General features: G+C 40.9%; 1 protein-coding gene across 3 annotated transcripts; it reads right to left on the bottom strand.

The window, feature by feature from the left end:
- Positions 1 to 274: 274 nt before the first annotated feature.
- Positions 275 to 18,180, bottom strand: ZNF131 (zinc finger protein 131). 3 transcript variants are annotated; one of them, XM_057364733.1, is made up of 8 exons: positions 18,056 to 18,116; positions 14,364 to 14,502; positions 12,976 to 13,077; positions 11,871 to 12,015; positions 9,743 to 10,106; positions 9,418 to 9,640; positions 5,775 to 5,905; positions 275 to 2,677 (listed from the first exon to the last, which is right to left on the bottom strand). In XM_057364733.1, the coding sequence occupies exons 2-8, from the start codon at positions 14,485 to 14,487 to the stop codon at positions 2,015 to 2,017; spliced, it is 1,752 nt and encodes a 583-aa protein (XP_057220716.1). In that variant the 5' UTR covers positions 14,488 to 14,502; positions 18,056 to 18,116; the 3' UTR covers positions 275 to 2,014. The 3 variants fall into 3 exon arrangements, with proteins under 3 accessions (XP_057220716.1, XP_057220717.1, XP_057220718.1); XM_057364734.1 differs by having other exon boundaries at positions 9,418 to 10,106; positions 18,056 to 18,180; XM_057364735.1 differs by lacking the exons at positions 11,871 to 12,015; positions 12,976 to 13,077; positions 14,364 to 14,502; positions 18,056 to 18,116 and having other exon boundaries at positions 9,736 to 9,799.
- Between the last annotated feature and the right edge of the window lie 4,977 nt (positions 18,181 to 23,157).

The raw sequence follows: 23,157 nt of genomic DNA, 5'->3' as shown, positions 1-23,157 counted from the left end.
GGGAAGGAAGTTATAGGGGACGGAAAAGGGCCCTCTGTAGCAGAGTTATTACTTGAGGAGAGCGTACCTCCATGTCCCTCAGGGTGAGGAGGGGACACYGCGCTCCCCCCCAGGTTCACTGGGAATCGGGACAGGCACCCTGAGCACAAGGCGGCACCGTTCCTCTCCTACACGTTCATGAATTGCTGTTAGAAAGGGGAGAGCAAATAGAACCAAGAGATAGCCCAGCTGTGCTTACCAAACACAGCCTTGCTGCCATGCGACTTAAAAATTGCACAAAATTTAGTTTCACTGGTCATAGTCAGAACGTTCCTTTAATTCCACCGAGACAGACTTTGTCTATATGCATATATACAAAAAAAMCTCTGGAGTTACACAGCAAAGCAAGCAGGCATATATCCCCTTTATGTTATTCAAAAGACAAGCTACTTATCAGAAGATGTAATAGCTAAAATTTACTCTTATGACGAATGTTGAGCTACATCCTTCCCTCTTCAGAGAATCATCACTGATTACTTGCATCTCAGAAAACACAAAACATAGAAGAATGCAAGTTACATTAATCAAATTGAAATTTTAATTGAGATCCATGTTTCTTTTGCAGCAGTTTCTCAAAGGCTACAATGAAACACAAGAATTATTTTGAATGAAACTAAATAAAAGCACAAATCCCAGGAAAGTTATGCATTTGAAGGTGGACTAGAAAAGCCTGATTTTAACTAAGATCTGTAGTATTACCAAGAGTAGTAGGGAATGTCCTTGCAAAAATTTTTCCCTTCATTTAAGGCTTTGAAAATAAAGTTTCTTTAGAAGTTTGGAGCACCTCTAACCTCCAGCAGTAATTAAAAATTTCTTAGCATCCTTGACCATACACAAACATTTTCTAAACAAATCTAACTTTACAGTAAAAAGCTATTAATTATATTAAAAATGAGATTGATCCTTAACACTGGAACTTGGCACTAAATGGCCAGTCATTTAGTTGTTCCTAATACATTGGATGAAACAAATAATGCAATATTTAATGGTTGGTATTATTTTATTGTCTAATATTGATTTAACTATTTACACTTCTACTTTTCAATCCACAGTTTAGCACTCATACCTATGGCTTTTACTTTTATGTTTAGCACATCTTTTTGTCAAGTGTAAGAATTTAATTTCAAAAAAACAAGAACCTGATACCATATAGACAAGTCTCTATGTTTATGTTTAAACATACYCATTTTAAAAAATGATTATTTATAAAAAGAGCCTGCTTATAGCTTTCTTCCAAACCATGTTTATCACAGACTCTACCAAGCTATTCCTATTTTTAAGTGTCCCTTTTAGGGTGTCCTGCTGCCTTCAAGTGATATGTTTCCCCCCTCAGCCCCCTGCCTCTAAATTTAATGCAAAAAGAAAATCAGTAACCGACAATTTCAAGCAAAAAATATAAAGCACTATAACATTACCTACATTGCCTTTTACAGAACTAAGTTCTCAAAAACTCTAGAAACTTTGTGGAAATTTAACCACTCAGTGTTGAAAAGGCACAGGATTTTTGTGCTCAGAGACGTCCAGCAACAGTGCTTTTAGCCCAGCCTGAAAGCTAAGATCTGAAAATTCACAGATTGCCACTTACAGTAGAACCCATCAGATTTTACTGATTCTCCTGCCCGAGAAATCCTGCAAATCTATACAAGACTCTGCTTCTACTGCAAGAGGAAATGAGGTGAAATTACTCTTACATATGCCCAGGAATGGTGTAACAATGATGCAAGCTATTCATTGCTAAAAACCTCACAAAGTTGTCGTGTCTGTGTTAGTTTCTGTTCCATGGCACATGAATGGGAAAGTATTTTTCACATATGAGAGGAGTTTAATTGTACATGAAGAAAGCTTATTTTGGTCCACTTGTCCAGCTTCCTAAGGACAGCATATTGGAAAGGTGACCAGTGACAGTTCAAAAACCAATGTAAAAGTCAATAAAAATAATTTGGTATTTCTTAAACCTGCAGTGTCATTATTTCTCCTAGTCATCCACTTTTGCATTCTGTGTGTCCACTAACTGTTGTGTTTTTAAGTCTTCAGCTTGTTCATGATGTTCCTTATCTGCATCATCTGCTTGATTAGGTTCCTTTTTTTCTACTTCTCCTTGATCAACACTTTGATATTCTACTTGTTGAAGGTCTGTTCCTTCTATAAGTTCTGCCTGTACTTCTTCCATCTGTATTTGATTTACATGCTCAACATGCAACTGCTCCACATGAACTTCAGCACCTTGTTCAGTCTGAATGTGTTCAACTTCCAAGTAACTAATCTGCACCTGTTCTTGCAATTCCTCCATCTGTGTGCCTTTCACCTGATTGTCCTGTATGAGATCCTGGTGCATCTGTTCCACAGTAACCTGTGTAGGATCCACCTGTACCTGAATAACTGGTAGGACATGCACTTGCTCAACTTGTTCTATTATTGTCATAGACGTTACYGGTTCAGCTTCCATAGCTTCCACTGGAAGAACCTCTTCTGTCACTAACAGTTCTGAAATATTGTGCATTTCTTTGAGATGTCTTCTCAGCTCACTGCCTTGCATAAACCACAAATCACATAAGGTACAGTGGTTGGGTTTGTCACCAGTGTGTATTACCAAGTGGTCTTTGAACTGATCCCAGCTGTTAAACACGCTGTTACAAACCTGAAACAAAAGATACAGTGTGTTAAACAGTGCCAGTAGAAAAACCACAAAATAYAGTGCCTATCTAAGATCATGGCTCCACATCCTATAGCTTCTTGCTACTTGGATTAAACAAACATACAATGTAAGAGGTAAAAGCTGARTAGACAGCTTCAGATGAACAGGACACTTGATATTTATTCATTCTTTTTTTAAGAATGGTGAGCTACTTTGAGTGGTACATACATAAGACCTAAAAAATTAATGTGTCAGTACAGCATTTGAAATTTTGCTCATTTTTACCTCATCTGAATGCCACGTACAGTATCATACCACAATCAATATATAGTCTGGTACTCKCTAGTGTGGTAGTAGAGTTTTGGGTGTAAATCTGTTTATGCATTAATAGTGTACAATAAAAGTGTAATACAAACTGACCTTTCACTGACAGTCTAAATGTAGTACTACTGAACAACTTTTCCTTATCAGCTTTCACTTGCTCATGACATCATGAGGTTTACTAGGCTAGGCTGAACACTCCCRTTTTGTGATTTAAAAAAACCCACTTGAATGATTTCTGCAGATAAAACTTTCTAAWACTCCATCCCTCTTATTCCCTTCCAGCCAAAAGTACTGTCTCAGCTGCAGACGTGCTGTTTTCTCAAAGCACATAAGCTCCTTTCCTTCCCTTCAACTGGCACTGAATGTAAATAGCTGGAAAACAACACRCAGAGCCTGCAGAAATAAATGAGATGCAGGGTAGAGGAGACAGAAGAGTGGAGTAGAGTCAGACTTGAAGTAATAAAACCCACAAGCTCAGGAGTCTTTATCCATGCAAATGTTCTTGGCTGTAGAAAGCAACAAGAACACACATTTCAACACCCCGTCGCTGTTGGCAAATAGTTTTGAAACAGAATGCTTTATCTCTTCATAATTTGCATTAACAGCACAGAAGGATGATGGAGGGAGAATCTGACAGGGATAAACTTCAGCAGGTGTGTAGTGGAGACAAACATCTGTATTTTGCTGTTAAAGCCTGCTAAAATGGGTTGTGACACTATTGCCTAAGCTCTTCCTCCCCGAGGCTCACACTTTAGAAAGAGATTGCACATACAGTTCTTAAAATACTAAGATTATAGATAAGCACTGAAAATTACTTAGTCATATGTAAAGGTAATGACTATCAGCAATGCTCAGGCACATGATTACTGTTCTTACCACATGGAATCCAATTCAAGGCTGTCTTGGGTTGATTTTATGCTAACATTATTCCTATATTCCRCTTGTATGCCCAAAAGGTGCCTRTGCCTTTAAATCTGACCCAGAAGAAGGGGCAGGRGCAGCTGGGAAGGCAGCACAGGCGGTTAAAAGCTCTGCTGTATGCTGTGTGCAGGGCAGTTACATTGCTGCGGCTTAGCTAGCTTGGGTTTGTGAGCTTAAACAAACAGCTCTCCCTGGACTGCCACCCTTCTACGACTCCCTTGATTTTCTTTCTGGAGCAATTCAGCGGGGCTTCAGTCCAAAAACCGAGAGGCAAATGCTATCAGCAGGGGGGCAGGTGGGGACAAGCCACGCCGCTCTGTCTCGTCCYRGACTCTGGAAGAAGCCAGGCCAGCAACAGAAAAGCACACCAAGCCCTCTGTTTCATCCACAGTRAGGAGAGGACTACCACCAAGTTTTCCACTGTTACCCGAACCACCATGTGGACTTTTTCTTTTGTTTCTTTTTTTCCAGAGACAGGAGCCATGCCATCTTGTCTCCACACCATGTGCCGAGCTGCTAAGGGGGGAGGGTGTGGCGTGCATTCCTGAGTTTTTAAATATCTAACAGTTACTCAGTTTCTTTARTCTGTGTTCTGTGGGCACCTTGTTTCATTAATAAACTGTTTTTCTCTTCACTTTTGCCCAAAGATCAATTTCCTATTGGTGGGAAAAAATTATCGATTTTTTTCACATCAGAGGAAACATTTACTCTGTAACTTTTTTTCTGAAATCATTGTCTCAAACTGAGACAAAGGTATACATTGAAGAGCACCAAAAGTACTCATCAAGAAAGCACAGTTTTGTTTTCTCCTCTTTGTTCAGTCTACCAAGATCTTTTTGTTCAAATTTAGTTCTAAAAAGAAAAATTAAAAGAAAATTTATCCAAGAATTTATGCAGTTTCTGCAGGCTGAGGGGACACAAATCCACATTTGCAACATATGTCAGAGGATGAGAAAGTTCAGAAAATGGAAATTATGACTTCAATCAGCTCTTTGAAAATTACTTATCTCAACAGCTTTTCTAATGTCAGTCACATATAGTACCAAGTACCCTAGCAACCTCTACAGCATTTGTTTTACTTGAAAGATACTACAGATTGCCATCAAAAATTGAAATTACTTTKCAGACAAAATCAGTACATATAGTATTAAACAGAAGAATAATAAACAAGAAATGAAATAATACTTTGTATTTTTAGTGAAGCATGCTCAGAAATGGGAATGGCTGAGGTCAGTGTATCAAGAACCTTGAAAGAGAAGCAGAAAGACCAGTAAAATGAAGCCTACCCARAAGAATCTCTAAGTATTATAAGGTTCCACATTAGTAATTCCATATGTCAAATGTAGCTTAGATGTAAGAATTTATCTGCATTTTGTGGTTGAATGTGATCCAGGAGACCTCGTCACAATCAACAACTTCCTCATGAGAAGAGAGATGCAGGCCCTGATCTCTGCTCTGTGGTGCCCAGTGACAGGACCCAAGGAAAAGGCCTGAAGCTGTGTCAGGGGAGGTTTAGGTTGGATATCATAAAAGGTTCTTCACCCAGAGGGTGTTTGGGCACTGGAACAGCTCCCCAGGGCAATGGTCACAGCACCAACCTGACAGAGTCCAAGAAGTGTTTGGACAATGTTCTCAGGCAGGTGGAGTGACTCTTGGGGTGCCCTGTGCAGGGCCAGGAGTTGGACTCAATGATCCTTGTGGGTCCCTTCCAACTCAGCATATTCTGTGACCATTTTACTGAAGTAGCTCTTAAGAGACGTAAGTTCACTCTCATTGCCTTTACAGTTCAGGCCTCCCATGCTCCCTTAAAGGAGGGAGATGTCTAACCTCAGATTCGGCTACTTCCATTACCCACCTGACATTCGTACAGCTTCTTTCTTCCCTTTTTAGCACCAGCTCCAGACTGACAGGCTGTCAGGTGACATTTGAGCGTGCTATTCCTAGCAAAACGTTCATGGCAGTTTGGACATTCAAAGGGTTTTTCACCTGTTAAGACAGATAGAAAGATTTGTAAGTGTATAAAACCACCCATTCTTCTTTCAGGTCTCTCTTCTTCTATCTCCCTCTTGTCTAGGTTGATAAATATGCTGATAAAGATGTGGCCAACTGGAATATTCTGTAGAAGGAGAGATGGAAATACAACAAAAAAGGGCAAAAAACTGATGTAGAGTCATAACTCTCATTTAGAATAAGATCAATATGGCAATTACAAGTAGTCCATTAAGATACTTTCAGGTATTTGTGGAAATTATATTACTATTCTGGTAAAATATCTTAAAGAAATAGCAGGTGTTTCACACTTTTCATCTGATAATAGTTACAGCTAAAGAATCAAGAATAGTAAAGAAGGAAATGTTTAAATAATACCTTTTCTTTTCAATAATAACAGCTTATGCTTGAGAGCTGAAACAGAACTCCAGAAAACAAAGTTGGCACAGAATGACTGTGAAATAACAATGCATCAGTAGTAAAACAAAAAAGCCTACGCCTGATTTCCCTCTAAAATACAATGTAGAGAAAGCACAGAGGAACATAAATGGGCACAAGTAAGATAAAAATTCCTTTTAGTCTGGCCACTTCATTTTGACGATTGTATCAAACATAGAAGCTAGCTAATGACAACAGTAAGGGAGGTTGAAAGCAGGTAATTTTATCATCCAAGGAACTGTCATCAAGTAGTAATGAACAAAAGGTGTTGAATCCCACCATGCACAAACACAATAATATTCAAGCAAATTAAATAAAAATAAACTGGAAGAGTGTGTTTCCTCTCAAAGTCCGATAATTAATCTGTATAGGTACTGAAACCAACACCACTACTGGTTAAAACACATATCTTAATGAACTGCAGAAGTTTTGAATACCGTAAGGATCAGTCCTAGCTAGTTTAAAAGTGCATTTTCAGGAATGCAGTTGTTAATGGATATTGAGGTAAAGGCCAATAAACCAATCTTCAGAAATACAAGTTCCTAATTAACTTTTCAAAAGAAATTCACATGTAGTTTATGTTTCATTTATTCACCGAAAAACTATGGAATTATGTTAAATGGTGGGAGAATGCCCCTCAATGGTTACAAAATGCTACGTTTTTGGAGAATGTTGTACAGGTGATGCAAAGGATGCTAAACTTTGCTTCAGTCTTGCAGGTCAAAAATCAAGGATTTTGCCTAAGCAACTAGTGGTTTGGAATTAGGTGATTTTCAAGGTCCCTACCAATGCAAACCATTCTGTGATAGTGTGATACACGACAGAGCATGCTTGAATGATCAAGGAGCTCCTGGACAAACTCAAACACAAAAATGAAGTCCATGGGACCTGATGAGATGCATCTGTAGGTCCTGAAGGAGCTGGTGAAGGAAGCTGTTAGGAACTATCCATAAAATTTGTGGCAGTCTGGTGAAGTTCAAGCTGACTGGAAAAGCAGAAGCATAACCTTTTTGAAAAAAGGGGAAATAAGGAAGACCTGGGGAACTACAGACCAGTCAGTCTCACCTCCATGCACTGAAAATCATTGAGTAGATCCTCCTGGAAGCTATGATATGAAGATAGGCTGAGAGCACTGGGATTGTTCAGCCTGAAGAAGAAAAGGCTTCAGGGAGATCTTAGAGCACCTTCCAGTGCCTAAAGGGGGTGTAAAGGAAGGCTGCAGAGGGTGTTTTTACAAGGGAATGCAGTGATACCACAAAGGGGCAATGGCCTTAAGCTGAGAGAGAGTAGGTTTAGATTAGGTAGAAGTTCTTTTGTCAGAGGGTGATGATGTACTAAAACAAGTTTCCCAGAGAAACTGTGGGTGTCCCATCCCAGGGAAGTGTTCAGGGCCTGACTGGATGAGGTTCGGAGCAACCTGGWCTAGTGGAAGGTTTCCTGCCCATGACCCCAGAGGGTGGAACTAAATGATGTTTAAGGTCCATTCCAACCTTCCAAGCCATTTTATCATTCTGTTACTGTCCCATTGATATTTTAATGTAATTGCTGGTCTAGTGATTGAACAACAACAGGATCAAATATTTTAGGACATTTTCTCACAAGCCTTTCAGTTTCATTTTAGCATTCAACCAGCACTGTATAGAACTCCAAATTTAGAAAGCCTGTAACTGAACGAGTTTTTTCATTCACCTTAGGAGACCACAGTTAAATGCTGGTATCTATTTTGATGTTAAGCTTCAGGCTTTTGAACACGTTAAACTGGAAGTAAGTAGATTCCATATGTTACTTATTAGATCAATACATGTTTAGAAAGTACTCTGTATGTCCTGTGATATGCTAACTTGCTATGAATAAAAAATACTTTTTTTTTCCGAGAGCAACCAACATATTATGAACCTTGGATTAGTCTAGTTRTCTGCCACAATTTTTTTTCGGAATGCATTTTTGTTAAGTAGCTTGTATTTGAATTGCTCATAATGGAGAAATATTCCCTGCTTTATAGAGCATAAGGACTTGCCAAGGATTGTTTATAAATGGAACTTTTAAGAGGCTGTTGACAATAGACTGGACACTATAATGCCTCAGCACTAAGTAGTCCCATACACAGATACATTCTAATTAAAGACATTCTAATTAAAAGCTATTAACAGTAACAAGCTGCAAAAGAAATAGAGCTGCTAGCCTCCGTTACATTTTTACTGATGACTCATGACTGGTATATTAAACAAAAACATTTGGAAGATCAAGACCACATACATTTTAAGTTCAGTTATCTGTGTCATGCTCAGTGTCTGTTCTGTCAGCAGACTTCTCAGTGAGATGAAGTAGTAATCTCCCATACTACAAAGAATTAAGAAGGAACACAAATCCCATTGTACTCAAAAGTGCTATCCAGATTTCAGAGGCAGATTTCACAGAAAAAAAAATGTACTATGATGACTAGAAATGTTTTGCCAGTTTTAGTAGCTTTGCTTAATTAACCAGGAAAATTGAAATCATGCATGAGATGTTAAGAGGAAGGGTAAAACTTTCCAAACAACATAGTACAAGAGATAATTCTTTGAGAGTATTTTATGTCTAATAGTCATTTGCTTAGACATTCTGTTAAATACAGAAACTCTCTAGACTGTATTCCACCAAGAAAATCGTGATTCAAATCATATTTCAAAAGAAACATTTACTAGAATTGTTTTGAAAATAAAAGTAGCTCCTTGGTTTGGTTGCTTTGAAGAAGGAAACGCCTTAAGGAAATATTCTGAAAAAAATCCTTGAGATTACACAAATGTGACAGAGAAGTTTCTTTACTACTTTCTGGTTTTAGGTGCCTGTATTTAATCAACTCAATCCCTCAAAAGTTTACATCAATGGAAAACAATGAGCAAACAAAAACGTGAACAAACAAAAGGAACAAAAAGACACACTATCATTTTAGCTGTAACTAGAAGCCAAGTATTCCTAGCACTCAGGACTCATGTGTTCTCTTCAGTGTAATATCTATTTCACCAAAATGTGCAAAAGCCCAGAATAGTAGACTGAAGGCCAAAAGCACAGGACTGTAACAATGTTCTTACCTGTGTGCTTCCGGAGGTGCTCTTTAAAATGTCCAAAGTGGTCGAACTGCTTGTCACAGTACTGGCATACATGTATTTTCTTGCCAGGTCTTTGCTTCTTGCTGGCACCACCTTCATCAAGGTGGTAAAGGGTGAGGTGCTGTTTCAAAGCACTCTCTCGTAGGTATCTTTTATTGCATATGTCACACTTGTAATTCTCAGTAGAGTGTGTTTTCATGTGTTCCTTAAAATGGTAAAACAATTTAAATGAACGATTACATTTCTCACAGTGGAATAAATTGTTCATGTGTGACAGCTGAAGTTCCACAATTTCAATACCTTCTACCTGTTTGCACGAGGGGTCAGTTGCACTATCACCTTCTTCTTGGAGCTGGCATTTTCTCTCTCCCTGACGATACTTGCTGGTGATATCCGCCAAAAGAGCCAAAGCAGATTCATCTGATGTACCTGTTGTCTGTATGTACTTWATGGATTGCTCTGCAGAAGCTACTTCTTCAAGGGTTTCAATGYTGTCATCTTCCACTTTCATTGTCCCTTCAGCAATCTCAACCTCAATTTCAACAGRCTCTGATTCTGCAGATGGCAGTGTTTCTGTGATAACATTAGAGGTTTCAGCAATCTTCCACTTTTTTGATTTATTTTTAACTTGAGCTTCATTTGATTCTAAGGGTGATGAATTTTCTTTGTTCCTGAAAGTGTTTACATAAACATGGTTAAGATCCATTAACAATGACATACAAACTCCTGCCTAGTAATGAGCTTCTGCATCCACCAGTCCCTAGCTCTTTCTCTGAATGATGAGAATGAATCAACTGAATGATGACCACATAATCTGTGTATATGTCAGAAGCTAATTTGTCCTTAATCTACACTCCTTAGTGCAGTAAAATAATATGATTAAAGCTGATAAAAGTATTCTATATAGCTTTGCTTGAATGATACAAAGCACCTATCAAGAAGAAAAGCCAGTTAACCTAATCWCACAGGTTTATCTAAAATTTGTGGAATTCTGTACTTGGAAAGAAAACTCCTCTAATAYAATGAATTCTTTGGGCTGCCTACTCAGAAATAAGGTTCAAGTCCCTCCTATGCCATTTACCTCTTAAGCTCTGGAGTGTGTGCAATTGCTAGCACTACTTAGAACTTATTAGAAAACACTTCAGTTGTGACTTCACACAATGGTTATACACACAATAGTTATTATATCTTGTAATTCAGAAAGGCACACTGCCAACAGGTGACATAAAAAGACCACCAGGATGAGGAAGGACTATTCTAGTTTAATTKTCTTGGGTTAAACACAGCCCTCAGTTCTGTGCTGCTCCTTGTATAACACACACACACAACGTCCCTCCTCCAAAATGTCGGGGATGGTATGTCATCTCAAACACAAATAGAGCCGAGTGGGKCAATGCTTTCAAGTTGTCCAGAGCACTTCTGTGCTGCAGGTTTTACTACTGATCATCAGTTTCAAAGTATTTGGCTGGCTACCTTTCAGACTCACTGGGGTAAGCTACACTTTTAACTTTCCTTTGCACCACAATCAATCCTTTCATGTACTGCACTCCCTATTGTTTCCACGCTTTCTAGTAACACGAGACAAGACTTTGTCCAGTATCTTAAAGTCATATGTTAGAAATGTGTAACTAATGATGTAATGCAGGCACCCTACTCTGTTCATGCATAGAAAAACAGCAGCTAAACCCAGTTTCATATGGTCTGGATTTCTGATGTCTACAATATGACAGTTACATTGCTGCAAGGAGCTCCTGGATCATGTACCAAAAGTAACCAGTGTAGCATGCACAAGCAATGAGAACATGAGAACACTTTATGGGGATGAAAGGGGATGAAAAACAGCACAATGGGRCTGGCACCCACATTTTTCAAGCTGGACTTTGGCAGTGGATTACAGTTCCTGGTACTAGATAATGGATGCTGCAGCAACATTTGATTGAATATTGAACCCTGATAAAACTGACTTTTAACAGTTACRTTCATTCAAGAAGTTTGAGAGATTAATTTTGCAGCAACAGTTTTTAAGATCACTGCTCATTTTCTCAGAAATAGCAGAAAGCTGCATGAAATCAAAACACCAGCACAAATTTGGTCATATGGCGTGATTACCAGAGGAACATCATCACTGTCCATCAGGTGTGGGCCACCARACAGCAGAGACCAGCTATTAGTCACCACAGCATCACAGCCCTACAATATCAGCAACATTTACAATCCGTGTCACTTTTCATYGAGTTCTAGCCCAACAAATGCAACATTCTTGTTTTACCCTCTGTAATTCTGACATGTATATTACAGTAGAATATATTGTCCTACACAAGTTAAGGAGGTCCAGTGTAAGGAAAAGCACTGCAAACCACTGGCAAGCCAGCTATTGCCAGCTAYTGAGACTCTCTCCTTCAGTGTTGGGAAGAAAAAGAAGCTTACATGCTTACCTGATTTCAAGTGCTTTGATTGCTTCTAGCATCTGTAGATACTCAGCTGCTTTCCAAACATCATTTGCTTCTTCCTCCCCTTGAACCATTAGTTTTGCTGTATAGGTGAACTCAATTAGGTGGCGAAATGCCATGTTACTTACACCTGTATACACGCAAGAGAAACAAGTTACCTTTAACAATTCCTCAGTCTCATCTTCCCAGTGAATCTTGCACACTTGCCTTTACATAATTTTGATCACAGTACGGTAGCTGCCAGTTTCCTAAAGATGACACCCCTAAAAGGCTCCAGAGAACCACTGAATGGTTTAAGTTGGAAGAGACCTTAATAATGATCTAGTTCCAAATTCACTCATGGAATAAAAAAATCTACTAGAGAAACATGTGAATCTGGAACAAGCATGGAGTTTTGCCATGACAAAGATAAAAGGAAGGATAAGATGGACAAAAACCTGCTTGAATAATACATAGATATAAACAGAAAAATACTATCCCTGGAGGCTGAAATGCTGCTGCAGAACTTCTTCCCTGCGTACCACGTAAGTATTGCTCTGTGTCTGTCATGCTTTTGCGTCCCAGCCCAAGCATCTGTCATTGGCCAACATCAGCCTTTTTCAGCTGCAATTCTCAGGGAAAGGTTTTGTCACTGCTAGTCCTGAAAACATACAGGGTCTGCCTGATTTCTACTAGCCATATATTAGGGGAATGAAGGGGAAAACAAAATGAAAAAGCATCACATAATCTCCCATTTTCCCATCCAATGTGTTTAATACTATTCTTAGTTTAATTTTTCTTCAGGGAGGTTTTCTTTCCAGTGATGGCAGCTGTCTCAGAACAACTCAAGAACTAAGATCTAGAAAGCTAACTGATTTGACCAAGCACTTTCAAGTGTTCAGGGTCAGGCTGGATAAGGCCATGACCTACCTGGTCCAGTGGGAGATGCCCGTGCTCATGGCAAGGGAGGTTGAGCCTAAATGATCTTTAAGGTCCCTTCCAACCCTTAATATTCTATGATTCCAGGCACTGGCCAGTACCAAGGATGCTATGATAATTTCTAGCTTGAGCACACAACTTTGAATGCTTTTATTTGCACGAGTCAGATTACCTTCAATCTCCACCAAAGGCTCCTGAGTGAAATCTTGGAAGAATTTGTGGAAGAACTGGCTACAGGCAGCAAGAACTGCCTTATGAGCTTTGAAATGGTGACCTGCAAAAACGGACAGAAATTTTGGTTTAGGGTAACACGTTCCTCCCTCCCTTCATAGTGCAGAGAAAGTGCAGATGAAGAAATAAAGTCCACCCAGTGTAAACATCTATTCCAGCAGGATATACTGTTTCTCCCTGTAATATGGGATACTACTGCAGCTGGCTCGTCTCTTCTCACATAGAACCTTGCTGACATTGCTGACCTTGCTAAAGCTCTGCAACTCAACCCAGCTGGAGGATTCACTCAATCCAGCGTTTCTCTTTTTAGATATTTAAGAAATTAATTATGGGACATTTCTATGCAAATTTTTTTTCTGCATGATGACTTGGGCTCAGCTCTGTACGTCTTGGGTTTTTGTTGCTCCTACAGACTGATGTATGTTACCACCACCACCAGCATGAACACCACTGCAGAACAGAAGGGCTTCCACTCTATTCTTTCTGTCTTCAGACTGTATTTCTTCTCTCCAGTGGAGGCATGAACATTTGTAAGGCTCAATGAGACAGCGATAATAAAAGAAGCAGCATGGATTAGAATTACACAGCTGCATACAAAACCATGTTTTTCTTCATTTGCTTACCACCTTGGAATCTGGACTCTGTAGGATCCTTTTCATTCAAGTGAATTGCTGTTATTCTTTYAAAGATCAGGTGGTACTCCTTTAGCTAAATCTGTCCTAGTGGACACTGCCTATATTCCCTGTAGTGTTCATACATTCTAAGACATGTCTGGCATATGAAGCAGTCTTAAGTAATCTACCACATACCACCTTTTCTAAGGAGATGATAAGCACTTGGAGCTTTGCCATCCATTTAAAACAGTACTTAGTCCTTAAAACACATACAAAAATGCGTGCTTCTACCCTTTCTGAAGTATATATTAAAACACTAGCCAGATACCAGAGAAGCTGCTGTAAGAAGCAAATATTTTTTCAAGGTGTGGGGCTTTTTTTAATTTAAACACAGTATTTGTAAAAGTTCTCTGCATGCAGTCAGCCAGCTCAAGTCAGAGAAAAGTATTTGAACAATGTTTTGGGAATCCTAAGCATATTACATACAGCACAGTAGTTTTGAAGAGGGCTTCTATATGAAAATATTTAGCCTCTTATTTGGAAAAGCAGAAGAAAAATTATTAATCACTGCAATGAAGCTTTGCAAGTGACTTGCACACAATTACAGAACAAGAATTTTTTCATAGCCCAGTATGGCAGCTGACCCATGAAAAACCCAACAGCATCCCAGCACAGAACTCCTTGTATAACAACTGGTTCTCAGGCCTGTACATACCATCAACAATAAGAGTGATATCTGTAAACTGGTCCTGCTCACGTTGTTCATTCAGTCTATCCAAAATAACTTTATAGTGTTCAGGGAATTCCTGGATACATTCCATCGTTTCCTCAGCTTCCATGGGGAAAGGCCTAGTCTGCAAAACAAATGTGGTATGAGAGTAAGAATTCTGTGCCACTTAATAAATACCGTGCACAGTCAGGTTATTATACAAATGTGAACTAGCACTTTGAAGGGACTACAAAACTGATGGAAATCTGTCTCGCTGACAGATTTTTTACCCAATGTTAGCGGACAGGTAGGAAATGACACAGTCTATGATGTGGAATATTGTCTTATTTAGACACMTTAAAAAACAGTCAAAGAGTATTTTTTTATTTTACAGATTCAGCAGGGATCCACCACCCTCAAGGCAAATACTGCATGGATACAATATCTCCACAGCTACTTACTTAACACCACAACAGCATAATGTCAGAATCTTTAYAGAGTTACTTCTTGCAATCCCACCAATCCACTTGGTTGACAAACAGTTCTTAAAGCTCTTATATTTAAGTCACGTTTTACAGCTCATGAACACAAGATGTTTGCTTCCTTTAAATAGTAATAGAGCATTTTACTACATAGTAATAGAGGATGTAATAGAACAGCAATTCTTAATTTCTGAGCACATCACAATTGCCAGGGATTTAATCTGCTGTCACACCCAAGGTATTCATCCATCCTACTTACACTTCTTCCCTTGTAAAGTGAAATATTCTTTGCCAGTCTTGAAAGAGACACATAATGCTTGTAATCTGATAGTCCTTACTAATACAATAAACATAGCTGGGGGTGGGAGTTGCAGAGGATCTGAGTCCTGGGGAGGTTTAGCAGAATTCTGTGCCTATGGTGGAAATGTAGACAGTAGTCTGCTGCCTATGCAAAAGAACCTCAGGAGAGCATCCAAATGATTCAATGAAAGCACTTCACAAATTACCTCCAGGCAAAATTACTTCAAATCCATGTAGCAACACTAATCTTCAACTCCCACATTAACATGGCTTACACTTAGAATGCGACAGAAAAAAAGAATTATGGAGTTCCTGTTTTCACTACGAAACACACTCTTTCTTGCCTCTCAGAAAAAAGCTGCTCATAAGGAAGTAGTTTTGCCAAGAGAATGAAATAGAGCAGAAGCAGCCACTTAGGGAAATCCAGCCCTATCTGCTATTGCTATATTGCCAATCACAAAAATGTTGTCCACAAAAATCGGATTTGTTACCTGGTGTGCAATGAGCCAATAATTACACACTCAATGTGACACTGATTATTTATTTCAGAGTTGCATAAGCCTGGGTGCCTGAGGAATTCCATAAAAGAAGTACCTAACTATCAAAACTTTTTACTATTWTACATTTTAGCAAGCAAAGGGATTAGTGTTCATTGGTTAAAAGCAACATAGTTCTCTTATTAATTAGTACTCTCTCTTCTATTGGTTAATGATATTCTTGCTTCCCACACTAATTAATCCACATGCTTAGTCTCTCTCTTCTTTTGAGCCAGTGGGTTTCTAGGGTTGGCRGCTGCGACTTCCCCTTGCCAGAATTACCTGTTACCCAGTTGTAGCTGATACCAGCATAATTGCTGAGTTTATTTTATTAGTTTCTTCCCTATTTTTGGGATCCTGCTACAWGTCCCTGTGGTCCGTAAATTCTGAATTCTCTGTGTCCACTATCAGTGATAGAGCCTGGCAAGAAGGATATATCACCTCTCCATAGGTCTGAGGTCACTGACCTATATCCAGCCCCAAACATGAAGAAGGCAATTCAACCAACAAGTAATTTGGTTTTTTAGCACTACGACATCACTTTGAGGTTGCTGGCTGCTCTCTGYTTTACAGGTTAAATCTTCCTTCTTGTTTAAGAGGCTTGACAAAGATCAAACATCAAAGCACATCCTTTAAGAAAATTTTGCATATTCTGTATTTTGCAGCAGAAACACCTGTCAGGGTCTTCAAGAGGGCAGAAGAGGCCAGACTGCAGGGGAAGATGAGGTGGAAGGGAGCGGATGCTGCTGCTGTAGTCATGTCACCTCATCTGTAATGATGAGTCTAAGACAACCAGAAGCTCCTGCTTTTCTTCCACCATCTGGTATTTCACATAAAGTCTCATGTGGGAAGGTGTCAACTACCTACTTCACAGTTTAATTCTTCTTGCCCATTTTCAACACATCAWAAAAGGGCAGATGACTTGCAATTAAAAGCATAATTCCTTAAAACAAAATTCTGACCTCCAACTCTCATTATTTTCGCCTACCCAAACGTGCCTTACTTCGAAACCAGTTGTAGGGATATCTTAAAAAATGCCCCCAAACCTCAAAAACAATAGAACAAACTTATCCCAGCAAATCCAAGATACTTTAGTATCTTTCTTAGAACTCTAACAAAACATAACAAGAACCTACAACTTATGTTAGGCAGTTCATTAATTAACACAGGACTAGTAAAAATGTGAATTTACTGTGTATCTAAATGCAGTTGCAGCATTCATTGAGTAYTCTCATTTTAAAAAGCTCTGTCATACTGCACAAAAAAGCCTGACAGAACAGCACATGTTCAATATGAGCATGACTGCTTTGGTGAAAGGAGTGAAAACTACAGTTGGGAAAACGAAGCAGCCAAGACAGACAGAAGTAATCCAAATTCCCATTTATGAGTGAGTTCACAGATGAGGGACGGAGAGAGAGACTTCAGTTGTTTACACAATTTCCTTCAAAGACTCATTGAACTACTGCCTTAACCTTATCACGCTGTAACCCTGGCCGCAYTTCCTATGATGTGCACATGACTCGCAGAGCTTTTTTTATAAAATCCACCTCAGTAAAGCCATGTAATTGTAACTATTCTCCTTGGATTTCAGGCACCAAATGTTTGATTGCCGCACACCGATGCCSGGGTAGCGCAGGCGGGGCAGTGTTGGGGCAGGTCGGGTGACTCGGAGGAGCTGATGCGGGGCGCCCAGAGCACACCGCCATCTTGGGAAAGGAGCGGCGGGCTGTGTGGTGCAGAAGCAGGAATTCCTCACGCACTTTTCCAAACGTTTTTCTCAGAGCCCACGCTCTGGCAGGGCGCAGGCCCCCATCCCGCCCCTCGGGGCCACAGAGCGGACGCGGGATGGGCGCCGCTACCGCCGGGATCGCCAGCACAACGGCCGCCAGGGGGCGCCCCCGCCGCCTCCGCCCCGCCCGGGGCTCCCGCCACCCGCGCGCGCCTCCCGCGGCCTGCGGCCCGCGCGCTCCCCAGCCACCCGCGGCCTCATTGGCGGCCGCCCGTGTCAGTCAGCGCGACCCCCGCCAATCGCGAGGCGCGGGCAGTGCTCGCCCCGAGAGGAGAAGCCAATGAGCGGSCGCCGAGTGCCCGGAGCGGGCGAAGGCGGAAGGCCTGGCCCGCGCCCAGGGCCCACCGGGCACGGGGTATCCGGGCGCGGTGCGGGCGGCGCAGGCAGGCGCGGGGGTCCCGCGGGGCGCCCCGGGAGGGTACAAGACCGCTGCCGGCCCGAGACTGGCGCTCGGTAGTGCCACCGCCTCGTTAGTCCTTATTACGTCATCAAAGCGCGCATTAAATCGATCCCTTTTCAATTCCCGGCCGGGTCGCGGCCCGGCGACGCGGCGCCCCGAGGGGTGAGGAGGCGGTTCCGCTGGGGACTCACCGGGAGTAGCTCCTCGCCGCGCCGCTTCCCGCTCCGCCGCCGCCGCTTCCTGCTGCCCGGCACGCTGGAAAGCGGGGCGCGCGCCGGCCAATCCCGACTCGCATTCCCGGCCTGCCCCGCGGTTACCTTCCACGCGACAGGGCGCGCGCACGGCGGGGGCGGGGCTCGGCGGCCCGGGGCATGCCGGGAGTTGTGGTCCGTGAGTGTGCCAGGTTCAGTGGCAGAGCGTGTCAKGCTGGAGGGGAGCGCAGCGTGGCTCATGTGGCCCAGCCTCCCTACAGAGCACACGGCACAGGAGTGTCCAGACAGTTCGTCAGTATCTCCAGTGAGTTAGACTCCACGGCCTCTCTGGGCAACCTGTTCCAGTACTTGGTCACCCGKGCTGGAAAGTTCTTCCCCATGTTCAGGTGGAACTTCCTGTGCATCACTAACTGCCTGATGTTTCTTGTCCTGTTGCTCGGCACCCCCGAGCAGAGTCTGGTCCATGCTCTGACCCCTTCCTGCAGGCACTGACAGACATTAGTGAGGTCCAGCCAGAAGRGTTGTCTCTTCTCAAGGCCAAACAGGCCCAGCTCCCTCAGTCCTCGTAATAGAGATGCTCCAATCCCTCGATCATTTGTTCAATTCAAATGTTCCTCTTGCACACGGGAARTGCCTGTGTGTCCTGTTCTAGATGCATTGTGCGGTTGCATTGCAGTGTAATGTGCATTCCTGAGCATGGAAGGCCAGGCCATWCTGGAACGCAGCTCGTGTTAGGGTCTCATACACCCTTCACAGATTCACTTTGGCCCTTGTACCTTCCACTCTGTTACACAGCCACTTTTCCATAGGGTTCTATAACACTGTTACTTTATAACTAAGATTGAGCTGTGCCCAAAACGAGTGTCATGAAATGGYAGGTATCACGGTGTGAAAGGCTGCAGTTACATACTGCCCAGCAGCCCTCATTCTGTGGTGCCCACCTGTTCCACTCTCAGCTCCAAGACCCCACGGCTGCRGAAAGAAAGGCCCAGACAGCACCTGCAGCTCCCAATAATCTGGGTTATTTGGCTGAGGCTCCTTAGGAAGAGACATAAGTGCATGGCACAGGCTGCAACCAGCACYCTGTCACCCTGTCTGAGCCCTGACMATGTGAAACTCGGGTTTCCTTTCTAACTGGAGTCTTTAGGAGTCCCTTGGTCATCCAGGTTTCATGCCCTGCCACCACATTAAAATGTGCTCACCCAAATAAATCAGTGTAATAATTTAACTTGTCAGCACAGACAGCATGATTCTCCCTTTGACAGACTCTACATTGATGCTGARCAACTGAAAAGCAGCCTCATGCAGTGGCTCTATATTCGAATGAGTTCACTCATGTTAATACCTGGAAATGTTAATTCCTTTAAAATTTAATCTCCCTCACTTATCCATGCTGCCACATCTATACCATTACTTTTGCCATGTTCTTTCTACACTGAAAAGATAAATATCTACGAAGTTAAGGCAGCTATTTGGCAGAGAAATCTTACAACATCAGGCAAGTTTAAGTCGTAGATATTTGATCAAGTTCAAAATAATTTTTTATACTCCTTAATACACAGACCCTGAAAAATGTGTACAGCATTTTATAATGCAAGAATATAAGAAAATTGTATGAATACTGATGACTTTTAACACATAATAAAAAAGTTTATTTGCTTACATTATTGCTTAATGGCCTTGTTAATAATAGCATTGTTCTTGTTAGGAGGTCTGCTCAGATGTTTGCAGCCTAGGAGCTGCCTGCCACACCATATTTGTTTTCTGGTACAGAGCAGCACATAAACAATGTTGATGCTTCCTGCATTTAAAAATAATATAAAGGTTTGTTTTAAACTACAGCAGATCCARTTTTTAGTGGAAGAACTGTATCTCCAGTATCTTATAATTAAAATAGAAATATTGCTGAAGTTTTCAGTATAGCAGAGTACAACACAAGAATTAAAATTTCCCATTCCAGCACCTTCTACCTATCCAGTGTTGGTGGCTTGCTTGTTTTTGATTAATGTATGGTTTGTTCTGACTATTTACTTTTTTTTCTCATGGTATTTTCCACTGTGTTTCTTTTCTCATATGGCTTCACCCATCTACTTTTACTGCGAGATTAGGCTGAAGCTTTTAAATGAGCAGGTCATACTTTGTCTTAATAGCTTTTCAAATGATAAATTACGCTGACTAAGCCATATCTCTTGTGTTCTCCTTTTCCTCTCTCAGACATGGGCGTGTTGCTTTCTACCTCTAGGATTTCCAAGAGCTATGTTACAAAACAATGCAATTTAGTTTTAGTAAGTCTGAAAGCTACCTGGTTTATAGTGCATTTTATTTACATAAGAATAAGTTAAGCAAATATCYGAAAGATCTTTATCAATATCTCTAGTTTAACCTGTTTTAGCCGTTTGTATGGCTAAAAATTGCATATGCTTTTTCTTCTTTTCCAGAATAATCTCAAGGACACTGGAGAATCCTATATTCATTAAGATAAGCTGGTAAGTCTTCTGGACATAACATTCATCTGAGCATGCGAAAATTACTGAAGTGAAGATATTCTCTTCTAGCTCCAGCCTTCTCACAGCAGCATGGAAAGGGCTGAAATCATCTGTTCAGGCTGAGCGTTGCCAGCCTCTCCCGGAGGAGCAGTAAAGTAGCAAGYGGACAAAAATGAATACTGAAGTAATAAAGTGTGAATCATGTTCCTCTTCTTTAATAAAGGAAGCATCTATTTGTCTGAAAAAAATGCAGGAATTAATAAACTGGAGGTGTGAAATCAAGAATTCAGAAGGCCTGCTTACATGCAGCATTGAGTAGATAACCATTGTCCAAAGCAGGTGATTCAGATAATAAATGAAATCAAAAGGGACCATTAGCTCATCTAGTGCAAGGCCTTCCACCTAGCAGCCTGTGACCTACACCCAGCTTGCTGGACAGTTTTGACAGGCTCCCCAAATGGTTTTGAAAGCTGCTTAATGCATTCATAACACACCCAGATCTCCCACATCAGAACCAAATTATTCACCAGGCAGGTACAGAATACAGATAGCTGCAATGTGGCTTTTATTGTCTGTTCTATTGGGAAAATTCTTATGAAATCAACTGCTCATTCCTGTAGTGTTATCAATCATTTGCAAAAGTCTTCKATGTATCAGATGGCTCAGCACGTCTCTGTTGCACAGTGACTTGTTCTGTGCATGAAAGGGCTTTACTGTCATGCCTAGAGCAGACCAGATGTGTTGTGTTATGCAAGAGGAAAACATTTCTGTAGAGCCCCTTTCATAGGTATGCCGAGGGCAGCGATATCATTGGTTGTGCTTCTGACAGAGAGCTTTTCTGTTAATCCTCCTAATTTTTTTTTAGTTTTTTCCAGAGTGAAGGGAAGATCTAAGGAGTTTAATGACAGTCAGAATGATAGTGGTGAATGAAAATGCAATGCTTGAAAGCTGTAATGTGTTGAATTGTGGATTGATGTCAAAACTATTTAAACCTTACTCCTGTGACACAAAGGTGTCAGCCTGTTCCTTCATTATCTTTCTATTTTCAGAGGGAATGTCCAGCTAGGACAGGATGTGCATTTGTATCTATTCAGTATTAWCTGCTGACGCACGAGCTCCATGCCAAGTCTTATCTCTGTTTACAAGTTTCATATTTTTGTGACCCCAGAATGATCAGCTGACCGGTGAAATCAGGGAGATCAGTGTCTGGTGAACACTGCAAGAGATGGTGATTGTATTCTAGTTCTTATCTAAATATTTTTTTCCACACGATTTCAAGTATCTGGAAGAAGCAGCAAGTCCAACAACTTGCTATCAGTTTAATAAACCCCAGTGATTTGGATTCTGCGGGATTACAAGAAGCATGCCAAAAGAAGTTAGGTGTTAAATACTTAGCTTTTTTCTTTTCTTTTAATCCCAGAACACAGAATCATTCATATAAATATAGAATGGGTTGTGTTGGAAGAGAGTTCCAACATAGAGAGTATAAATTTGACWGGCCTTGTCTAGGTCAGTACTTGTCTGGAAAACCTCTTAAGGAAAACCTGTGTTAAAAAGTTATCTGTTTTTCTTGTTAAGATATGCTGGTTTTGTATGCATGTGCATTGTTCATCTGGAGTAAAAATAACATACACAGACATTGTTATTAAAGATTTCATATATTTAGTATGTACCTCTTCAGATGTGACCCAAATGTTTCACAGCCACATCTTTAACCTGATTTGCAAAAATATTTTTGTTTTGTGGATTTTATTTTTTTTTTTAAATAAGAAACAGGGGATACAGCACAGGACATGAAATGTGGTGACTTTTCTAGCTCTCCTTCAAAATCCATGAAAATCTACAGAGTCTGGAAGGGATTAGAGCTAAATTGTAAGAAAAGGTTTTGACCTAGCCCTCAATCAGTGCTGGACTTCTCAGTATTATACATGCAGAAACATTAACAGATAATTTTAGATCACTCCTCTTTGGGTCATTGAATCTTCCTAGAAAACTGTAGACCTATGGATCATACTGTTGCTGTACAAAATTATGTATGGCTGATAGGGGCATAAAACGTTCGCTATAAAGTTTACTCCAGAACCTGGAGACAATTAGGGAGACCTTCCACATGCAATTAAGATAAGATTAAGAGCAATAAAAAGTTGGAAAGTTGGGCAACCTAGAAATAATTCTTGTTATCTAGGGGAATACTGTTTTTCCCTTCAAGAACTTTTTTCCTTTTGGCACAGCCTTTCATCCACCATCTTCTGTCTGTGCAAGACCATGTATGTTGTGTTTCACACTGACTGGGACTGTGTCTGCTCTGATTGATGTCAGTACTCACTTTGCAGGCACACAGGTGGAGCAGCTACCAGAGCACAAGTGCTACTGAGAGACCACCCAGCTTCTGTCCGTTGTGTCACTTCAGTGCTTAAGCCCAGCCTCACACATGATCCATATTGTGAGCCTCAAAAAGTGCCTGAGCTGCTGAATGAATAATGATTTGCCTGAACAATGGAGACTGAAGTCCTACATTGGCTTCAGGACAACTGAAATTCCTCTAAGTCCTTTAGTTTTGTGTTTTGCAAATTACCTAGGCAAATGGCTCTGTTA

Source organism: Malurus melanocephalus, unplaced genomic scaffold (genome assembly GCF_030028575.1).
Source record: "Malurus melanocephalus ecotype Western Australia unplaced genomic scaffold, MMel_1.1 scaffold_41, whole genome shotgun sequence".
NCBI classification, from domain to species: domain Eukaryota; kingdom Metazoa; phylum Chordata; class Aves; order Passeriformes; family Maluridae; genus Malurus; species Malurus melanocephalus.
Note: the sequence above shows the minus strand (reverse complement) of the source record. Positions and strands in the feature narration are given on the sequence as shown.